The sequence below is a fragment of the Ahaetulla prasina genome, chromosome 4, assembly GCF_028640845.1.
Source record: "Ahaetulla prasina isolate Xishuangbanna chromosome 4, ASM2864084v1, whole genome shotgun sequence".
NCBI classification, from domain to species: domain Eukaryota; kingdom Metazoa; phylum Chordata; class Lepidosauria; order Squamata; family Colubridae; genus Ahaetulla; species Ahaetulla prasina.
The window spans coordinates 30,283,005-30,302,419 of NC_080542.1; the positions used below are offsets into that span (position 1 = coordinate 30,283,005).

Here is a 19,415-nt window from a genome sequence, read left to right on the forward strand (position 1 = left end):
TCTCAGGGCAAATTCCATCAATCTATATTGCAACAAAATCAACTCTTCGTGTGCCCTATTCATCTTTGTCTGGACCTCCTCTATTTTATTTTCCAAATTCATATTGGCTTGATTAATTTCTTCCACTCTTCCATCCAACTGAACCGTGTAATCAATCTTTGAAATACTGCCACCGTCTCTTCCAGTATATCCTTATTCCTAGTTTCAATAATGTCTTTTATTTGAGATATTTCCTCCTCAAGCTCCGTAAATTTTTGATCTATAACAGAGGTTTGAAAGTCTAGAGCTTCTTCTAAAAGACCTTTTAAAAATCCCTTCAAATCTTCTTGTAGCTTTTGCATTTGAACTGGCAAAATCCCAACATCCTTAATAACACCAAGCTTTGTTTGCTTAGAAGCCATTTTTCACTTTAATTTTATACTTTACAACCATCTCAATTAGTTTAATAAATCTTCAAATCTTTTCATAAACTCTGTATTTGGGTTAGGTAAATCAATTCTATAGTCCTTCCACTTTTCACTTTAAAATTTCTTCATGTAAATGTAAAATCCGGCAAATTTAAAGAAGATTGAGAGCGCAACAATGTTAACAAAGACTTCCTTAAGGTTCACTTTCACACCCTTTTAAGTGCAGGCGCTATTTCCTTTGTTCTTCTTAAATGCAGTCTGGAAACGGAGTTAAGGTCTGGTACTTGCCATTGCCAGCGCTCCTGTCATTGCTCTGTCGGCTTTAATCAAATTAAATCTTCATCTTGAAGCAGAGGTGGTCGTGGTGTTTTGTTCTGCTTAAAAGCAGAAATGTCCCGGATCTGGAGCACTGTTGGGCTTTCCAGGGAGCTCTCACTCTTCTAGCCCCAGAATTGTTCCTGGGGCTTTTTGGGGAGCTCTACCTTTTCCCAACTGCTCACCTTTCCCTCTTCTCCCAAGGGAAAGGTTTCTGAGCCGCCAGACAGCTGACTTTCCCTATCTGAACAGTTCTACGCGATCACAGGGCTGGCGGTCTCAAAAGTCCGTCTTCAACACCTACAGTGCCAACCGGAAACCTCTAGTCTTTTTGACTAATGATTGCAGCATGATTGAAGCTAAATTTGATTGAAATCTAAAGAAATTTACATACATTAAATGCAGCTTGTCATTTTGCCTGCGTATTCAATTATTTCCCATTCTAGTGAAGTTAAAGTTATAATTAGGTGAAAAGTGCTAAAAGGTTCTTGGAGTGAAACCAAAGCTTTGGGGAGCCTATATGTGACCTTGAGGTCTCATTCTGGACTTCAGATCATGTGGTGTTGTATTGTCCTTTTTGGACTTGTTGGTGGTTAACATACCATATTTTTCAGATTATAAGACACACCTTAGTTTTTGGGGAGGAAAGGGGGGTGATTCTGCCTACCAGGTATTCATCTGCTAGTCCCAGCACATTAGTTCACTCACTGGTTTTGAGGTTGGGGCTGGTTGGGGTATCAGCTTCAGCACATTAGTTCGCTCACTGGTTTTGAGGTTGCAGCTGGTTGGGGCTGTGCTTCTAAAGCACAGCTGATTGTTGGAGGGAGCAGCAATTAGAAAAGCAGGCAAAGCTCGGAAGATTGCTTCTCTCGCATTGGGGCTGAAAAACAGCTTTAAAAGCACAGCTGATCCTTGGAGGGAGCTCTAGTGACTAAAGCAGGCAAAGCGTGGAAGGGGTAAGAGAAGGCAGCAGCTGTTCCAGGTAGCCATTTTAGACACCGCATGGGGTTACATTCAGAGTATAAGACGCACCCAAATTTTCAGCCTCTTATAGGAGGGGGAAAAGTGTATCTTATACTCAGAAAAATATGGTATATCCTTTGTGTCCCCAGTACTGAATTCTAGGACCATATATGCACTGAGGTGGCATAGAGAAATTACATGATTCTTATGGATACAGGGAATACTGTATATAAAAGTTAGTTTGGGGAAACCTGGTTGAACTTCATTCTTTGGCACCTTCTGCAGGCAGAGTGTGGAGTACACCCAGGAGAGCATGAGCACTTCTATCCAATGTGTGAAGGAGCTGGATTGTAACTTGGGAGGCACAGAGATATTAGAGCCCCTAAAGGCCATTTACAGCCAGCCCTGCCTTGAAGGAAATCCTCGACAGGTATTTAAAAGTTATAATAAACCACATACGAGTTTTGAAACAGTTGTGCAATATTTTGAACTTACATAATCCACTGGAGTCCAAGAATGACTTGAGTGGTGACTGGTGAGTTATCTACTTAGAAAAAAGGTTGCTTGTTTTACATATTGCTTTAAGTATAAGCCTACTCGTACATCTAAATGAAAGAACAATTCTAAATCCAAGACAGATTTGATTATTTATAATAAATGACTGAAAGACTTAGTGAAGGATTCCATACAAGAAGACATTCTGGTGCTTTCCGACAGTGACGTCATCGTGGAGCGGGCGAGGGAACGGAGCTCCGTACCCGAAACCCGAAATTTCTTTGCCAGATGCCCATTAAGGGCAACACTGATCCCAGAGAGATCAGAAAATTAAGGAGGAAACTCTGAAAACGCCGGGAGAAAAAACAATCACCCGAGATAGAAGAAACCCTCTTAAACTGGCAGAGAAGAAATCAGCCATTAAGGCCAATCTGAAGTGATGACAGCTGCATGAGCAGGAAGCAAAAAGTGGAAAACAACAGTTATGTTCGGTGGACAAGAAAACCCCCAGAAAGGAATGGAGGCACGGAAAGACTTAATGAAGGATTCCATACAAGAAGACATTCTGGTAATGGGATAAACATTGTTTTTGTAATGTCAGGAAGGAATTTTGGGGAAATGGCAAAGGAAAGAAGTGAAAACGAGTAAAAATAGAATGACAGCAGAAAACAAAATACAAAATAAACTATAAAAAATATCATTAGGAGATTGGCTAACTCCCAGCAGAATAAATGAAAAATGGACCAAAGAAAAAATATGTGAAAGTTCTTTGGAAATGAATGAAAAGAATTTTGTTATCTAGTACCTTAAAAATACATAGTTTATGTTAAAAACAAGTATTAAAAGGATGGATGATAGAATGGTGAAACAAGAAATTGTACCGTATATAAGGAAAAAAATGCTTAGGACAGAACACTAAACAAAGAGAGAAATATACTGTGTAGTGTTATAGAGATAATTAGGTTTAAAGCAGACAGTAGGGGAGCACTGTGAGTTTGATGGAAAGAAATAACAGAACAACAATGTGTGCACAGCCAGAAGTCCACTCTACAAAGAATGGTGCCCACTGTATAGAGAATTAGTTCTGATTAAACAGAGCTTTGTTGTCTTCTAGTCCTGTCACCCTTTGAAACTAGTCATAAATTCTTGTTAAATTTCTTCCCACCTGCTTACAGATAATTTGGTGGTCAGGCTAGATTTCATGGCTCTCTCCATTTTTACAGATCTTTGTGTTCACTGATGGAGAGGTGTTTAATACAAATGAGGTCATTGCTGAAGTTAGGCGTAATAGTGGCTCCCACAGGTAAGGGAAGAAAGAGAAATTGTTTTCACAATGTTCATTTTTCTGGCTTCCATCAGCTTCTATCCTCTTCTTCCCCTTGCCCCACCCAAACAGGTGCTTCTCCTTTGGCATTGGGGAAGGGGCTTCAACGGCTCTGGTCAAAGGCATTGCTCGAGCTGCTGGAGGCAGTGCCGAATTCATCACTGGTAAAGAACGCATGCAGGCCAAGGTGAGGTCTTTCTCTGTTCACGTGTTTTAGCTCTGCTGTATGTCACTGGCATGTAACTACAGGACTTAGCATCTTTTAAGCTGCCACTTAATCGCCAGAACTGAAGAAGCTTCTTGGATGAAAAGTGAAATGTTTTCAAGGAAAAAAAACAAAGCCCAGTTGCTTTTTGGGAGGAAAAAAAAAAGCACCTTTGGGACAATTATAACCTGGATGATGGAGAATCTCCATAGACATGGCCACTTAATTATTTAAAGGTTATCGATAGAAGAGAATATTTGTAGCTCAGGGTTGAACTGTAGGGTCCTTGGCACTCTCTGAGCTTGTAGGTTTATATCCGCTGTAGCAGCTTAATATCTTTGAGAAAAAGGGGTCATCAGAAATTACTTTACATCAGGGCTGTCAAACTCCCAGCCCATGGGCCGGATGTGTCACATGGTGGCCACACCCATGTCCGGTTTGGTGAAGGAAAATATGTCACGTGACATCACCATGATGACATGAGTTTGACACCCCTGCTTTACATGGCTGCAGTTCTTTGGTTTTGACAAGAACTAATGAGAAATCCTGATGTTTATCTTGATATATAATGCATATGTTGTGGCCTGTCAGCCACTGGCCCCTCCAGCAACCAAATCAGAGGAGAAGGAGGCATGGGAATCAGGGTCGGCATCAGGGCAACCTGGGAATTCTGAGGGGGAAGTGGGAATGGAGCTGGCAGACAGAGGCGGAGCCTGAGGTCAGCCCTCAGATGGAGAGTCAACAGCCCCCAGGTCTAGAAGTCATTGGTGAAGAAGAGGAGGAACAGCTGGGTCCAGTCCCTGACACGCGGCTGCGCGGCAGAAAAGAGGAGAGCAGTGGAAAGCCGTGGGCCGATTCTGGGGAAGGAAGAGAGCCACCGCTGTTAGCGAGGCCCCACCCTAGCTCTGGGGATAAAAGTCAGGGGCAGAAATGAATAGTGTGGCAGACAACTATTTATCTTCCAGCTAGCCTACTAGAGAAACTTTTTGCAGGAGCTGCCAGCATTCCTAAAAAAGGAATCTTTTCAGTTGGGGAGCTGGGTCAGAATAGCATATTCTTCATGAAGCACAAATATAATAACATATTTTGGGGTAGTAGATGCATATACTTGTTTTTTTGTTATTTGGAAGGTTTGGGAATTATTAACAAGATTATTCTGTTATAGCTGTTCCTAGATTAGAAGCCCCCAGATGGGATGAAATCATATCTGTATACTAAGGAAATATTTCTGAAACATTGACTCAGTGGGGAACATTTTATTTAGTATTAATTAAAGTTGCAAGATTTAATTCATAGGATCATAAAAAGGACTATTTAGGCCATTGAGTCTAGTGCCCTTTTAAGAGCAGAAATCCAAATTAAAGCATCCTAATTTGCTTCACTCCATCTGAACACATCAAATGAATGGAAGCCTGGTTACTTCTCTAAGTAACTGGTTCCCATTGAACTGTTCTTATTATTAAAAAGTTTAGGCTGCTTTCAACCAGAATCAGTCTTCTTCAGATCAAATCAACTATGCCATATCCTGCATTCTGGAATAAGAGGATATTCTTGTTTGCTTGTTTATTGGATTTATATCCTTCCTTTCATTTTGGAGCTCAGGGTAATGAGTTTATTTATTTATTTAGAAGTTTTTAAGGTCATGCAATTCATTACCAACTCTGCAGTCCTTTTCAGAAACCAAAAACAATACAAGAACTTGCTTCAGAGTAGTTCCTTTATTGTTGGTCATCTACAAACAGGATTTTGCCAGACTAAAGCAACTATCTGCATAACTATACAGATGCCTACATCTATATCTACAGAGATGTACATACAGATGTAGATATATTCTGTGAATTGTTAGGGCAGGTTCTTTGTGTGGTGTGTGTATGTGTGTGTGTGTGTGTGTGTGTGAAGCAGAATATAACATTTGGTTTAGCCAAAGCTTTGATTGTTTTTTTAAGACACCATTTCATAAGCTGAAAACTAGAGCATAACAACTTTGATATTTTCAAAGTAAATTTTGAATTTTATTTCTCAGAGGATCCTGAAATCTTATATTCCTGTTTCCTGCAGGTTTTGCAAAGTCTGAAGAAGGCCCTTCATCCAGCAGTGTCGGGATTCTCTCTGAAGTGGGAGTTGCCTTCTGGCCTTGAGGCCAAACTTGTGGGGTCAGGCCCTCAGGTCATTTTCCAAGGTCAGCGCTGCCTCATCTATGCCCAGATCCAGGGCCAACTTCAGGCAAGTGATCCACTCAAGGCCCACCAACTTGAGAAATCCTCCATCTTGTGGACTATGCCTTGCACTGGCTCAGCTGAGGGTATTCAGTTGCCCTTCCTTCGCAGCTCTAATCCTAGAACGTCCTGATTCTCAGGAAAAAAATCCCTTCTTTTCCCCTTCCCTCCTTTTGTTTTTATACAGATGTCAGGCTCCATGGAGGGGACAGCCGTGATTCAGTATAATTTCCAAAATGAGACTCACACAGAAACAACAAAGTTCTCACTCCAGCTTGAGAAGACAGACAGGTAGAACCCAGAACCTTCATTCGAGATAGAACCCAAGTCTGAACAAACTCTTTAAAAGAGGCACATGAGTGTTTCAGTGGGAACACATTCAAATTATTTCTCTGAATCCTGAAGCAGATGTCTCTTTTTTCAGATTCACAGAGTTTCTTCATGAGCTGCTCCCAGCTATCTTTTCACACATGATGCAGCCAGGAATAGCTTATGAACTAAGAGAAAAACGAGGGTGTTTTGTTGACTCAAGGAGAGGTGGTTTTTACCTGGCAGAGCCGTTTCCTCATGGAGATAGCATGTCCTTTGTATGTTAATGCCAAATGAAAGTAGGAAGCCACCACCTTAATCAACTTGACTGTTTAGATGTGTGTGTCATCTCTTGCCCTCTGGATTCATATCCTTTAGCCAAGAGATTTGGCTGGATTCATAATTGTTCTGGTAGTTTTCAGAATGAAGATATAGTTAAGAAGACGTTGTTGTTTACGCAAGAAAGATACTTAAAGGAATGGAAAAAATGGATTGACTATATTCAACGTAGATATCAGACTAAGAGTTATCAGACTGTTTTTGAATGATTATGATGTATTATGTTTGATTGCTTTGGGGGGAAGTTAGGAACTGATGATTGTAGGGGTATAATTAAGTTGGGACGAAAATTTTTTAGCATATGTTTGTTTTATCTTTAACTATACCTTGTGTTCGTTCCGGGAAGTCGGGGGAGGGGTTGAAGGGAGGAGGGGGAAAGGGGGAAAAAAAATTTTGTAAAACTTTTTGAATAAAAAAAAAAAAAAAAAAAAAAGAAGACGTTGTTTGACTAAAGCCCAACAGCCCAGGGGTGAAATGTAAAATTTGTTACTACCGGTTCTGTGGGCGTGACTTGGTGGGGGGTAATGTGACTGGGTGGGCGTGGCCAACTATATATATATATATATATATATACACACTTTTAAGAGCATTTTTTCTATAACCTCTTCAGCAGAAGAGATTGTTAAAAAATGCTTTTAAAGGGTTCTGACGATCAGGCAACTCAGCTGGGATCATCAGAGGAGCTTTTTTTTTTTTTTTTTTTTTTTTGCTTTTAAAAGCATTTTTTCAGCCGAAGAGGTGGTAAAAAAAATGCTTTTAAAGGGTTCTGACGATCCCAGTTGAGCCGCGCAATCATCAGAGGCTTTTTTTTTTACTTTTAAAAGCATTTTTTTGGCCAAAAAAAAAATGCTTTTAAAAGTAAAAAAAAAAAAATCTCTGTTGATTGCGCAGCTCAGTTGGGCATGGGCAGGGAGGGGGGCGGGGGCAGAGATTTTTGCTACCGGTTCTCCAAACCACCTGCCGCCATTGCTACCAGATCGGGCGATCCAGTCCGAACCGGGAGCATTTTACCCTTGCAACAGCCCAAGCCAATGCAAAACAAACCACATGTGTTCTTTCATGTGACTTCCAGGCTACAGAAATGCTCCCCCAAGGATACATTCAGGCTTTGCTTTTTCTCTTTTCAAAGACAGGACTTTTTATCCCAGATTTTTCAGCTTCCCAACTTAAAATGCAAAACAAGTAGTTAGTCGCTATTAACTTTTTCCTGTATTTACTGTCAGCTGACCATCTGGGCAGAAAACCACGATATAGAAGGAACTGAGAATCAATTAAGACTTTGATGTAATGGCAGCCCTTTCTCTTCCCATCCCTCCCCTTTCTTTGCAGGCTCCCTGTTCACCGTCTGGCAGCTCAGGCGCTGTTGCAGGAATTAGAAGAGGACAAGGAGAAGGTGGAGGAAAAGCGGGTCCTGGCGCTAGAGACAAGCTTGAGCTCTGGGGTGGTGTGTTCCCAGACAGCTTACGTGGGTGTGAACATGGAGCTGGGCAAGCCAGTTCAAGGACCTCTCCTCCACCGAAATGTCCCCCTTCCAGGTGAGTTGGGAGCAAAAGATGGCGGATCAGTCCCAGGCCTTGAGTGGCCGTTGAATCAAATGGAGGTCAGATTTGAAGCTGAGCTTCTCCAGATAGTCTGGAGTTTTGCCTTGTGGAGTTTCAGTTAAAAAAGCCCTATTGCTCCTTGCAGAGCAAGTGGCAGGTATCCACTCTTATTGATTGGCAGGTATCATCCACATATCATATTCTTGTAATGACCTAGCTGGATTGCTGTTTTTTTTACCACTTTCCTGTCAGACTGTTGGATTTTTTAATATCTGAATAGGAATTACTGATTGTAATATTGTAGAAATGAATACAGTACAGGTGGTCAGCGACTTACAACCATTTGTTTATGACCATTTGAAGTTACAATAGCAATGAAAAGTGACATATGACTTACAACCATTGCAGCATCCCCATGTTCATGCAATCAAACTTCAGGCACTTGGCAACCGGTATGTATTTATGACAGTTGGACTGAACCAGGATCATGTGACCACCATTTGTAACCTTCATAGCCAGCTTCAGATAAACAAAATCAGTGGGGAAAGCCAGATTTACTTAATAACTGCAAGATTCAGTTAACTGTGACAAAAGATGTCATAAAATGGGCCAAAACTCACTTAAAAACTACCTGGCTAGCAACAGAAATTTGGATGAGGAACTGTGGTGGCACAGTGGTTAGAGTGCAGTACTGCAGGCTACTTCTGCTGACTGCCTGCTGCCAGGAGTTTCATTCTAACCAGCTCAGCGTCGACTCAGCCTTCCATCCTTCTGAGGTCGGTAAAATGAGGATCCAGATAGTTGGGAGCAATATGCTGACTCTATAGCCTGCTTAGAGAGGGCTGTAAAGCACTGTGAAGTGTGTATAAGTCTAAGTGCTATTGCTATTACCTGTATACGTCTACATTAGACCAGGGGTGTCAAACTCGAGGCCCACGGGCCGGATACAGCCCATGCGGTACTTAAATCCGGCCCAAGGGGCCAGCCTGGGAATATCAAAGGACCAGTCGATGGTGCCTCTGCTGGTGAAAATGGGCCAAAAACAGCCTCCAGCAGCACTCTGACAGCTGAAAATGGACCATATGGGGGCTTCGGGTGTCCCGTTTTCAGCCTTTTCTTAGGTGGCAGAGTGCTGCAGGAGGCCATGGAGGGTAAAAATTAGCCTCAGGGCAGCGCGCGGCCCCACCCCACCCCATTTTGGCCGGTAAGGTGCTGCAAGAGGTGTCCATCACATCTCCCACCACCCCCCGCTCCCTGCTGTCATTCCCCCCCCCCGCCAGCCCATGGAGGAGAACTACAATGCTGATCTGCCCCTCGAAAAAATCCACTTTGACACCCCTGCATTAGACCATCTCAGCTTTCCTTCCATCCTCCATTTCTAGGAATCTTTCTGACTTTCTCTTTCTTTTGTAAGAAAGCTGCAAATATTTCTTTGGAAAGTTATTTCCATTTGAGGGGGGGAAGGGCAGCTTTTTAGTGACTTGAGGTTACATTTAATGATTAATGCCTGGTACAAGAATTGGGCAATGGTGAATGAAGCCACATAAAGCATGTAAATACAACTGATATTCTCCATTTTCCCAGGTTACAAAGAACTACAATCTGGGGTCATTCTAAGAAGTACATGTGTGTGTTTGTGCCTTTGTGTCAGGGTTGACTCCTGACTATTGTCTATTCAAATCCTTATCGTATTCTTCACAAAGTTTCAAAAGTTATTTGCCTCCTTCCCAAGGCTAAGAGAGTAATTGGCCCAAAGTCATCCAGCTGGCTTTAGATGGGATTAGAACTCATGTCCCCTGGTTTCTAGACATTCTAAGAAATAAGAGAGATAATCCAGGCTTCCAGTCTTTCTCAGAAAACTTGTCCATATTCCAGCCTCAAAGTTGCTGTGTAACTCACACGGCATTTGCTGGGATCTGTGCTAGCATTTGTCAACCTTAGCAACTCTAAGATACTGTACATAGATTTCCACCTGACTAGTTCAGGTCCACACATTTTACAGTTGCCAAGACTGAGAAATACTAATTTAGTCCATCTACAGTTCATGGAGGAATAGGACACAAAGAGAAGGATAATTAATCTTGGCTTAATCCAATTTCTATTGCAAAAATATTTTCCTGTGTTCTGTTTTACTCTGGAGTGTCTGCAGTTCTCGGGGGATCATCAGGATTTTTCCACAATGCATTACCATTTACATATCAATGTTTTGATCCTTGGGGAGGAGAAAGTTTGTGTCTCATCCAGCAAGGTAATTCATGTTGGTCATTGTCCAAACCAAAGAAATGCTGTTTCCATTAACTTCCTTTATTTTCTGTATGGATATCAAACATGGGATGCACTCATTCGTATCAGTAAATACAATAAATAAGTGTAGAATATTATTTGTGCAAGGTTATTTTGGGTTATGTTATGTTATCTTATTTTTAAGAGGCTGGCAGAATTGAGGTGGAAACAACTGTTGGGAGTCCAAAATTGGACCTTGAAGACAATGCCTAACATTGTCTTACTGAAAGTCTTATTTTCAAGTTGCATATAACAAAATGTAAAATATTATGACATGGTGATAGGGAGTATGAACAGGCAGGTTTATAGTTAATAATTATAAGTTCTATAAACCTGCTATTCAGAAAATGGTTGATTATAAAGAGTAAGTTATTTAGTGTGGGGTTTTTCAACCTTGGCAACTTTAAAATGTGTCAATTTCACCTCCAGCAACTTCCTATTTGGGGAGTTCTGCGGTCCACATATCTTAAAGCTGCCAAAGTTGAAAAACAATACCTTAGAGCAGGGGTGGGAAATGATGGCCTTTTTATGACTTGTGGACTTGAACTCCCAGAATTCCTGACCCAGCCATGGGAGTTGAAGTCCACAAGTCATAAAGGGGCCATTGTTCCCCACCTCTGCTTCAGAGCATGTTTTCTTTCCGTCAGAGAAGTAATCTTGTAATCCTGAAAGAAAAATAATAGTTCGTTGAACATTTTCAATTTCACCTTGCAGCCAGTTTCCATTTTTTAACCACAATCTACATTCCTGCAACTTTCCTTTACAGCAGAAAGGGCAAAATTGAGTAACAGTCATATTTAATTGGGGGGGAGGGTAGATGAAGACTGCAATAATTGATTAGTGAACTAAATAATGCATATAAGACATATAATGCATATAAGACATAGTCTAGTGGCATCTCTCAGCTAGCCTACTGAAATTCATTTTACGTAAGGTAACCCTTGGAAAGTAATGCTCACAAAAATGTGGCTGCTAGATTACTAAGCATTACATATCAATTTAGCAAAATAACAAATCCTGTTTTGCAGCAACTTTTCTACCACCTATAGACAGTGGTAAATACCTACAAAATCTATTACAGCTTTTTTTCTAGTCTCTTGATTTTTGCTATTATTTTAGTACTTCTGCAGTGACTTGCATATTTTATCCTGCCTAATCAGAAAATCTTAAGAAAAGGGGGGATCTGTGGACCACAACAGAGGTGTCAGGGGGTCAAAAAAGTCAAAGTGGCAGCCATGGAATCAAAGCCCCCCCCCCACATTTTTTAAATGCATCATGAAAAGGATGAAGCTTCAATCATATCTTTACAGCCACCGTTTTTATTTGTTTTACCCCTTCTTGTAGACATCCCCAATGCAACATAAGATTTGGAGGAATGCAAATTGCCCATTGTTGTTTCAAATAAGTTTTGAAATCTTTAGATTAAGATCAGTTTATAATTTAATGGAATAATTCAGGTTGTCAGTAATTCTTTGGGAGTTTAGTATTAGTATTCCAACTTCAGACTTCTCACCTGAATCACCCTACATCTGCTGAAATTTAAACCATCCAGAACTCAAGGAGGAATGGATGGACAGAAAGAGAAGGAAAAATTAGTCTTGAGAACTTCGGCTTCTTCTGTAAGATAATTTATCTTATTTTTTTCCCTCTAAGAAGATTCTGGAGATGAAGTAGGTGCCTTAGGAAGAAACATACATCCATGTAGTTATGATGAACTATTATTTGAAGAGCAATGTGATCCTCTACCAGTCATCAACATCATGTCACGGAAGTGCAAGCTAGGTAATTCCTGTCAGTCATTGTACAAAGTTAACAGTGGATATTGTATCTATGGGTTTGGTTTGGTTTGGTTTGGATTATTTTGCAGCCACTTCTGATTCCAAGATTTTTGATCTTATGACAATAGAAAAACTGTAGGGGATACCTGCGATTGTGCCTCCCAAAATCTCTTCTCTGAAGTTGTTCTGAAGGTGATTGAGTTAAAAAATATGACAAAAATGTTGTGAAATTCAACATGATTCACTTAAATACCACCTCACTTAGTTACAGAAGCTCCATTCCCAATTGTGGTTGTAAGCCAAGAACTACCTGTAGTTAAAACTAAGCAATGGACAGGACAAGGAAGAGGGGATGAAACAGATTATTTAACGTACCAGAAAAGTGTGAAATCTAAAAATTTGCTCCTCAAAATCTTGTTTTTAAATCTCTTCAGAGTTTCATGTTAGTAACCAAATATCACAGAAAGTATCTTATTCCAAGGTTCCAACTCAGATTAATAAAGAAATGTAATGTTAATCACAAGTAGTCTGAAATTAATATTTCTTCTTTTTTAAGTAAATATTTATGCTCATACCCAGTGAAAGTTCTTTCGTTTATCAGTTAAATTTATTTAGACAACTGCTTCACTTGACTAAGCTATCATGGTAAAGTACCTTGATGAACGTATCTTTTCTTTTATGTACACTGAGAGCATATGCACCAAGACAAATTCCTTGTGTGTCCAATCACACTTGGCCAATAAAATTCTATTCTATTCTATTCTATTCTATTCTATTCTAAATGGGTTTAGAAAGATATATTTTGGATAAATGTGGTTCTTAGGCCTAAAAAGATGAACACTCCCAAGGGTTGTGTCAAAAGTAAATTTATCTCTGAAGCTGTGATTTTTGCCTCTGTATTTTGAGCTAGAATTGCTCAGTTTAGGAAGAGGAGTACCGTATATACTCGAGTATAAGCCGACCCGAATATAAGCTGAGGTACCAAATTTTACCACAAAAAACTGGGAAAAACTATTGACTCGAGTATAAGCCTAGGGTGGGAAATGAGACTCGAGGAAAGCCCAGGGTTGCCCGAGCATGAAAAAGCAAGAGAAGATAGTAAAGCAATAACCCAGTTCTCAAACCGCTTGTTCCAGCCTAAAGTATAGGGTCAACTAGAAGAGCGATCCGGAGAGAGAGCTCTGAGGACTGGGGCAGGGAAAGGCCGCTGAGGAAGGAGGATTCCCAGCTCTATACAAAGGGAAATCCCGGAATGCCAGCGCGAAAGGCGGTGCTCGTGTTCCTCCTCCTCCCAAGCGACAAACGGAAAACGCTCTTTCGCTTGCGGGGAGAGGAGGAGGGAGGAGGTTGGCTTATTCAACCCTTCCGGCTAGCCATCCAGCCCTTCCCAGGAGAAGGCGAGGAGTTTTGGGCGGCGACCTTTTGCTAAGCGGCGGCTGCCCGACACCACCAGTTGGGGCGGGAGCCGGGTGAGCCGCAGTAACTCCCGCCAGGCTGTGCATTGGCGCGGGAAGCCTGGCGGTGCAGTGAGAGGCGGGCGGGAGCCGCCAGCCTTCTCGGCCGACGCCGGCATGTCGGGAAACCTCCTCCCTCAGCCGAAGGCTGGCGGCTCCCCGCCCGCGCGCGGACCGAGCCAAGCGGTCCCAGTCAGCGAGCGGTGGCGTCGGCGAGAAGGCTGGCGGCTCACCCGCCTTTCACTGCACCGCCAGGGCTTTCTTTCTTCTCCTCCGTGCTTCAGAAGCTGGGCTTTAAATGGTTTCCTCGCGGCACAGCCTGGCGGGAGTTACTGCGGACCCGAGCCAAGCCGGTCCCAGTCCAGCCGAACGGTGGCGGAGCGGCGCCGGCATGTCGAAACCTCCTCCCTCAGCCGAGAAGGCTGGCGGCTCCCCCGCCCCGCCGCACGGACCCGAGCCAGGCCGGTCCCAGTCCAGCCGAACGGTGAAAGCGGAGCGGCGCTCGGCATGTCGCTTTCACCGTTCGGCTGGACTGGGACCGGCTTGGCTCGGGTCCGCAGTAACTCCCGCCAGGCTGTGCCGCGAGGAAACCATTTAAAAGCCCAGCTTCTGAAGCACGGAGGGAGAAGAAAGAAAGCCCTGGCGGTGCAGTGAGAGGGCGGGGCGGGGGAGCCGCCAGCCTTCTCGGCCGACGCTTTCACCGTTCGGCTGGACTGGGAGCGGCTTGGCTCGGGTCCGCGCGGGGAACTGCTCAGCCTTGGGCAAATCCCGCCGGACGATCTCGCCGCCTCTTTGGCGTCTCCTGTGCGGGGTTCCCGAAGTACATCGAGACGTAGACTCGAGTATAAGCCGAGGGGGCGCTTTTCAGCACAAAAAACGTGCTGAAAAACTCGGCTTATACTCGAGTATATACGGTAGTTTAAATGCCATGTTCAGTATGAAGAAGTCAGCCAAGAGGAAAATGAAGATAAATACTGTATAAACCTTGATGGGTTCTCAATGTGCTGTGATATTGAAATATTTTTTTTTTGATAGTTCAAGATCCAGAACTTTGCAGACCTCAGGAGGAGGAATCTCCTCTTTTGAAGTTGGTATCCCTGCAGAATGCAGATGGCTCCTGGCCTCATGGGCCTGCCCTAGCCACCATACTAGACCTGAATGAGGCTGAGATCTCAGGCACAGCACCAGCCCATGTAAGTCTGTGGAGCTGTTATGGCATTTACTGCAGATGGGATTCATTTGTTTGCAAGAATGCTTTTTATGATTAGAAAAGGCTGTATTGTTTGGACAAGTGGAATATAAGATATTGGTTACATTATGCACCTTAGAACCCTCCGGATGCACTGAGATCGAAAAGGTCTGGAAGACATTAAATTACAAAATCTGAACTAAGCCAACTATTACTAAAAATGTCATGAAATTGATAGAGTGTAAAACAGCATCCTTGTGAAGATGGGAGGTGTCAAAATAGGTGGGAAGGCAAGCCAATGCATTCCTTCTCTGCATTTAATCTCTGATTTTGCCGTGATGGGGACTGGAAGGGCAGACCCGTCTTATGCAGTCTCTTCCCCTAAAGCCTCTAGCATTTTAACTTCAAGTTTTCATATATAATATAGAGCAAGGGTGTCAAACTTAAGGCCCAGGGGTCAGATCTGGCTTGTGGGGTCCTTAGATCCGACCTATTGGGCCAGCCTAGAAACAGCAAAGGACCAGCCTCCTGCAGCCCTATGCCAGTGAAAATGAAGCCCGGGGAGCTGCAGAAGGCCATCACAGCTGAAAACGGGGCATGGGGGACCGCATGTGCCCCCCTCCAGGCTCTGTTTTTGCTGGCAGAGGGCTATCAAAACCTCACTAAAAACAAAATAAAAGAAGAAAGGGAAAGGAAAGACAAGACAAGGAAAAAGAAAGAAAGATGGTAATAGAGCAAGGAAGGAAAAATAAGGAAAGAGGGGAAGGAAGAAGAAAAGGAAAAGAAGGAAGATTATGAGAGTGAAGGAGGGTCTCGGGGAAGCCCTGCCTTAGCACTTGGCCACCACAGGTTCCCCCGACATGAATGATGTCGAGCTGGCCATGCCCACCATGGCCATACCCATCTCCAGCCACGCCCCATCCCCGGCCCTCTGAGGTCAAACACAACCCTGATGCAGCCCTCAATGAAATTGAGTTTGACACCCCTGATTTAGAGCATTCAGATGATCAAACAAAGATTTCTCTATGATAGGACGTAGAATGGAACAGGAGTCAAAGCACTGCCAAAAAACAGAGCTGGAGAGGAAGTACCATTGACCACCATTCAATGGAAAATATGGAATTTAACTATTATCAGTGAAAACTATGGCATCCATTGCCTTCTCCAACAAACTGTTCTGTATTCTGTGCTACAGCATGCATTTACAATAATATTTAGCTATTAAATAGTTACTAAACATCATTTGGCCAAACATTATGCATATCTGCTTAGGAATAATATGTAAAGCTCATTCTGTGTTTTTTTCCCATCATTGCTTTCAGGTGACCCCAGATATATGGGCAACAGTGCTGGCTATTCTCTGGCTTCATTTGAATGCTGCAGAGCAGAAAGATGAGTGGGAGCTGCTGGAAGGAAAAGCTGTTCATTGGCTCAAACTGAATGCAGGTGAGATACCATGGACAGCTGGTTAAGAGGAGCCAATGCTGAGATAAGAAACAGTGGTTTGTGGCACCATGTAGCCTACTTCAGGCAACCATGAAGAAAACTAAGCAATATAAGACCTGATTTGTACTCGGGTGGGAAGCAACCAGGTTTGCTAGTCATACTGGAAGTAAAAAAAAAAAAACTATCCCAAGAGAATAGAATGTCAAGACAGTTCTAAACTATTGCCCAGAAAAATATATGGATGTGTCCACAGAATCTTATGGGAATGACACTTTGGTGAATATATTCCAATGATAGTGTCCATTAACCTTATTTATTCCTATGTATGTACTTTATCTTTACAAGTCAATATCCTTTTTCCTAAGGAAATAGTATATACTGAATGAAGTTTCTTTCTGCCTGATTAAATAGCTTACTGGGTTTTTAATTTTTTATATTGATTAACCTTTGGGCCCTGTCCCAATTTCAGTCGCTGGGATTTAGTGGTTCTAGTACTAGGATAGGACCAAAGACATCCAGACTCAAGTCGATCTTCAGTTCTGAAAGCTCACAAGATCATTTAGAACAATCATTTATGCTCAGCCTAATCTATTTTACAGGATAATTGTTGTGGAGATCAGGTCTTCAAGGGTATATTATATACACTACTTTGAGTTCCATTGATAAACTTAATATATAAATCTGTGCTATCTTGAATAGCTGTTTGCTGTCTTCTGGATTAAAGAGCTCAGACATCCAAAGAACCACCTTTACTCATTCTTCAAAACTTCATCTGCTGTCTTCTTGAACGTGTCCTAATTGACGTTGTTAGATCTGATTTGGAAAAAAAATCCAGAGGACATCCATGGCTTCAAAATGTGGATGGAGATTCTCAACCTGGTCATGGATGTCCCAAAAGTGCTTTTTCAAAAGGAAACTGGACGTTCTTTGTTTTTCCTTGAAGTCATTTTGCTTCACATCCAAGAACTGAAGAATTGAAGAAGCTTCTTGAATGAGAAGGAAAACAACTTCAAGGAAAAACAGAGGGAGTTCAGTTGCCATTTGAAAAAAGCACCTCTCGGACACAGCTGCAAAGAGAAACTGAAAATGCTTGTGGAATTTTGCAGCCCAGATTTGATAGCCCTAAATGTGTGTACTTTGGTTTCTCAGTTTCTTGGTTTCTTAGTGTATGAACTGCTTCATTTCTCTTAAGGCTATCTCATATATTAAATCCTCTTTTATTTTGATTGATGCCTATTCAGTTGTTTTTGTCTTTTGATAATATTAAGAGGGTTTAATTTATTTTGATATTGGCCATGTAAGTAACAGTAAGGAGCCTTTCTTTCTACATAGACCATATCGTGGCAAGGAAGATGAGCTATTGCTGCCTTCTTTGGTCAGTCCCCACCACTGTAGAAGTGGTGAAATCTGAAAAGGTTTGTTACCAGTTCACTGGCCATGCATGCACGCTGCACGCTAAGTGCACTATATGCGCGCATGTGCAATTCGCACCAAAAGGAAGGTAAGAAGAACAGCGGGGTGGGGGGGATCAGCTGTGGCACGTGATCTTGGGAACCTTTTTTTTTACTTTTTTAAGCATTTTTTTTATTACCAGTTCGGGCGAATAGGTAGTGAAAAAATGTTTTTAAAAAGTTTAAAAAAAAGGTTTGGATGATCGCATGGCACTGCTTGATCCTCAGAACCTTTTTTTAGTTTTTTTAAGCATTTTTTACTACCTATTCGCGCAAACCAGTAGGAAAAAATGCTTTTAAAAAGTTTTTTTTAAAGTTTCGACTATCAGCTGAGTGGCGGGTGATCATCAGAACTTTTTTTTTACATTTTTTTACTACTGGTTTGGGTCAACCGGCTTGAACCAGTAGCCTTTCAGTGTAGCCATTGCTGAGAGTTCTAGATATTAAAGCCAACATATATGGGGTGCATCCAGATTTACTTCATTGGCATTGGAAGATGATATGGCAGACAATAGCACATTAGTTGTACTGGATTTTGACACTTGTTTCTTTGTTTTCAGGAGCTCAGCTGGCTGAGTGTGTGAAAGCTGGTAATGCAGTCCTGGGAAGCAGTGTGAGCCCTCAGATATGGGGGCTTTGAGTTAATGGAGTTATCCTAAACTTCAAATGGAAATGTCCAATTCTGTTATTGCTGAACTTTGATCCGCTGACCCCACCCTTAGGGCAACATTAGCTATCCTTCAAAACAGCAACCTCCAACCTTTTGGGCAACGGAGACTGGTTCCGCAGGAAAAAATTTCCACGGACCGGCTGGAGGCACATGGGTTTTCATGCTACCTAATACTGTCCATGCACTGATGAAGCTTCATTCGGTTATGTGACCCAGATCAGTTTAACCTAGGAGATGTAATCTGAGGGTAATTAATGTATATTCTTTCCCTCAAGGGAAATATACATAGAGAAATGCTATGCCAATTAACAGCTGAAACTATGATTCTAATCTTTTAATAACTGCTGCTATGAATAAGATACGTATATAGGCTGTATTCCTCTTGAACTGCTTAGTTATGAAGTTAATAGATTTTTGAATGATTAGCCTTCAAATCTATGAACCCCCAAGCCAATAAGCGATGTTCCAGCTTGACTATTAAGTTTTGGCAAAACATAAGTTCTGATATCATTACAAATAATGCCATGTATTAAACATTGAAGCAACAAAAGTAGATGGATCTTAGGTCTTTTTGCATTATTTTCATAGAATAATTTCCAGTCAAAGGTATGGACCCAGGATAAACTATCCAATCTAAAAATCAAAAATGAAATTACAGTTGTCTCCAGTTAAATAGCCAGAATAGTAGACCTGAGTTTATATTGTGAATAGCACAATAATTGATGTACTTTCCATCTGAAGCGTGACTATTCATAATGGATTATTGAAAGTAAACTAATGAAGCTTCTGGAGATAGAATGACACTCTGAAGTGACAAGCTTTCCATGGGTTTTTGTTTGGTATTTATGAAATGCTATGAGGGGATTATGCATCTTGAAGTTCCTTTGCAATGCAGGCTGAAAATGGCTATATCTATCTATCTATCTATCTATCTATCTATCTATCTATCTATCTATCTATCTATCTATATATATATATATATATATATATATATAAATGGTTGTGTGTGTGTGTGCGTGCATGTGTGTGT

General features: G+C 41.8%; 1 protein-coding gene across 6 annotated transcripts in view; it reads left to right on the forward strand.

The window, feature by feature from the left end:
* LOC131197213 (von Willebrand factor A domain-containing protein 5A-like) overlaps window positions 1-18,935 on the forward strand; it is a 33,172-nt gene extending 14,237 nt beyond the window's left edge. For 3 of the 6 annotated variants that reach the window (XM_058180979.1, XM_058180980.1, XM_058180982.1), the window contains exons 9-19: window positions 1,971-2,115; window positions 3,404-3,483; window positions 3,577-3,691; window positions 5,768-5,932; window positions 6,113-6,216; window positions 7,903-8,108; window positions 10,255-10,362; window positions 12,051-12,179; window positions 14,665-14,822; window positions 16,141-16,264; window positions 18,276-18,935. In XM_058180979.1, coding sequence (XP_058036962.1) covers window positions 1,971-2,115; window positions 3,404-3,483; window positions 3,577-3,691; window positions 5,768-5,932; window positions 6,113-6,216; window positions 7,903-8,108; window positions 10,255-10,362; window positions 12,051-12,179; window positions 14,665-14,822; window positions 16,141-16,264; window positions 18,276-18,355 — 1,414 coding nt within the window. In that variant the 3' untranslated portion in view covers window positions 18,356-18,935. The remainder of the gene's footprint in view (window positions 1-1,970; window positions 2,116-3,403; window positions 3,484-3,576; window positions 3,692-5,767; window positions 5,933-6,112; window positions 6,217-7,902; window positions 8,109-10,254; window positions 10,363-12,050; window positions 12,180-14,664; window positions 14,823-16,140; window positions 16,265-18,275) is intronic. The other 3 variants (XM_058180984.1, XM_058180985.1, XM_058180983.1) reach the window with 3 other exon arrangements.
* The last annotated feature ends 480 nt before the right edge of the window (window positions 18,936-19,415 follow it).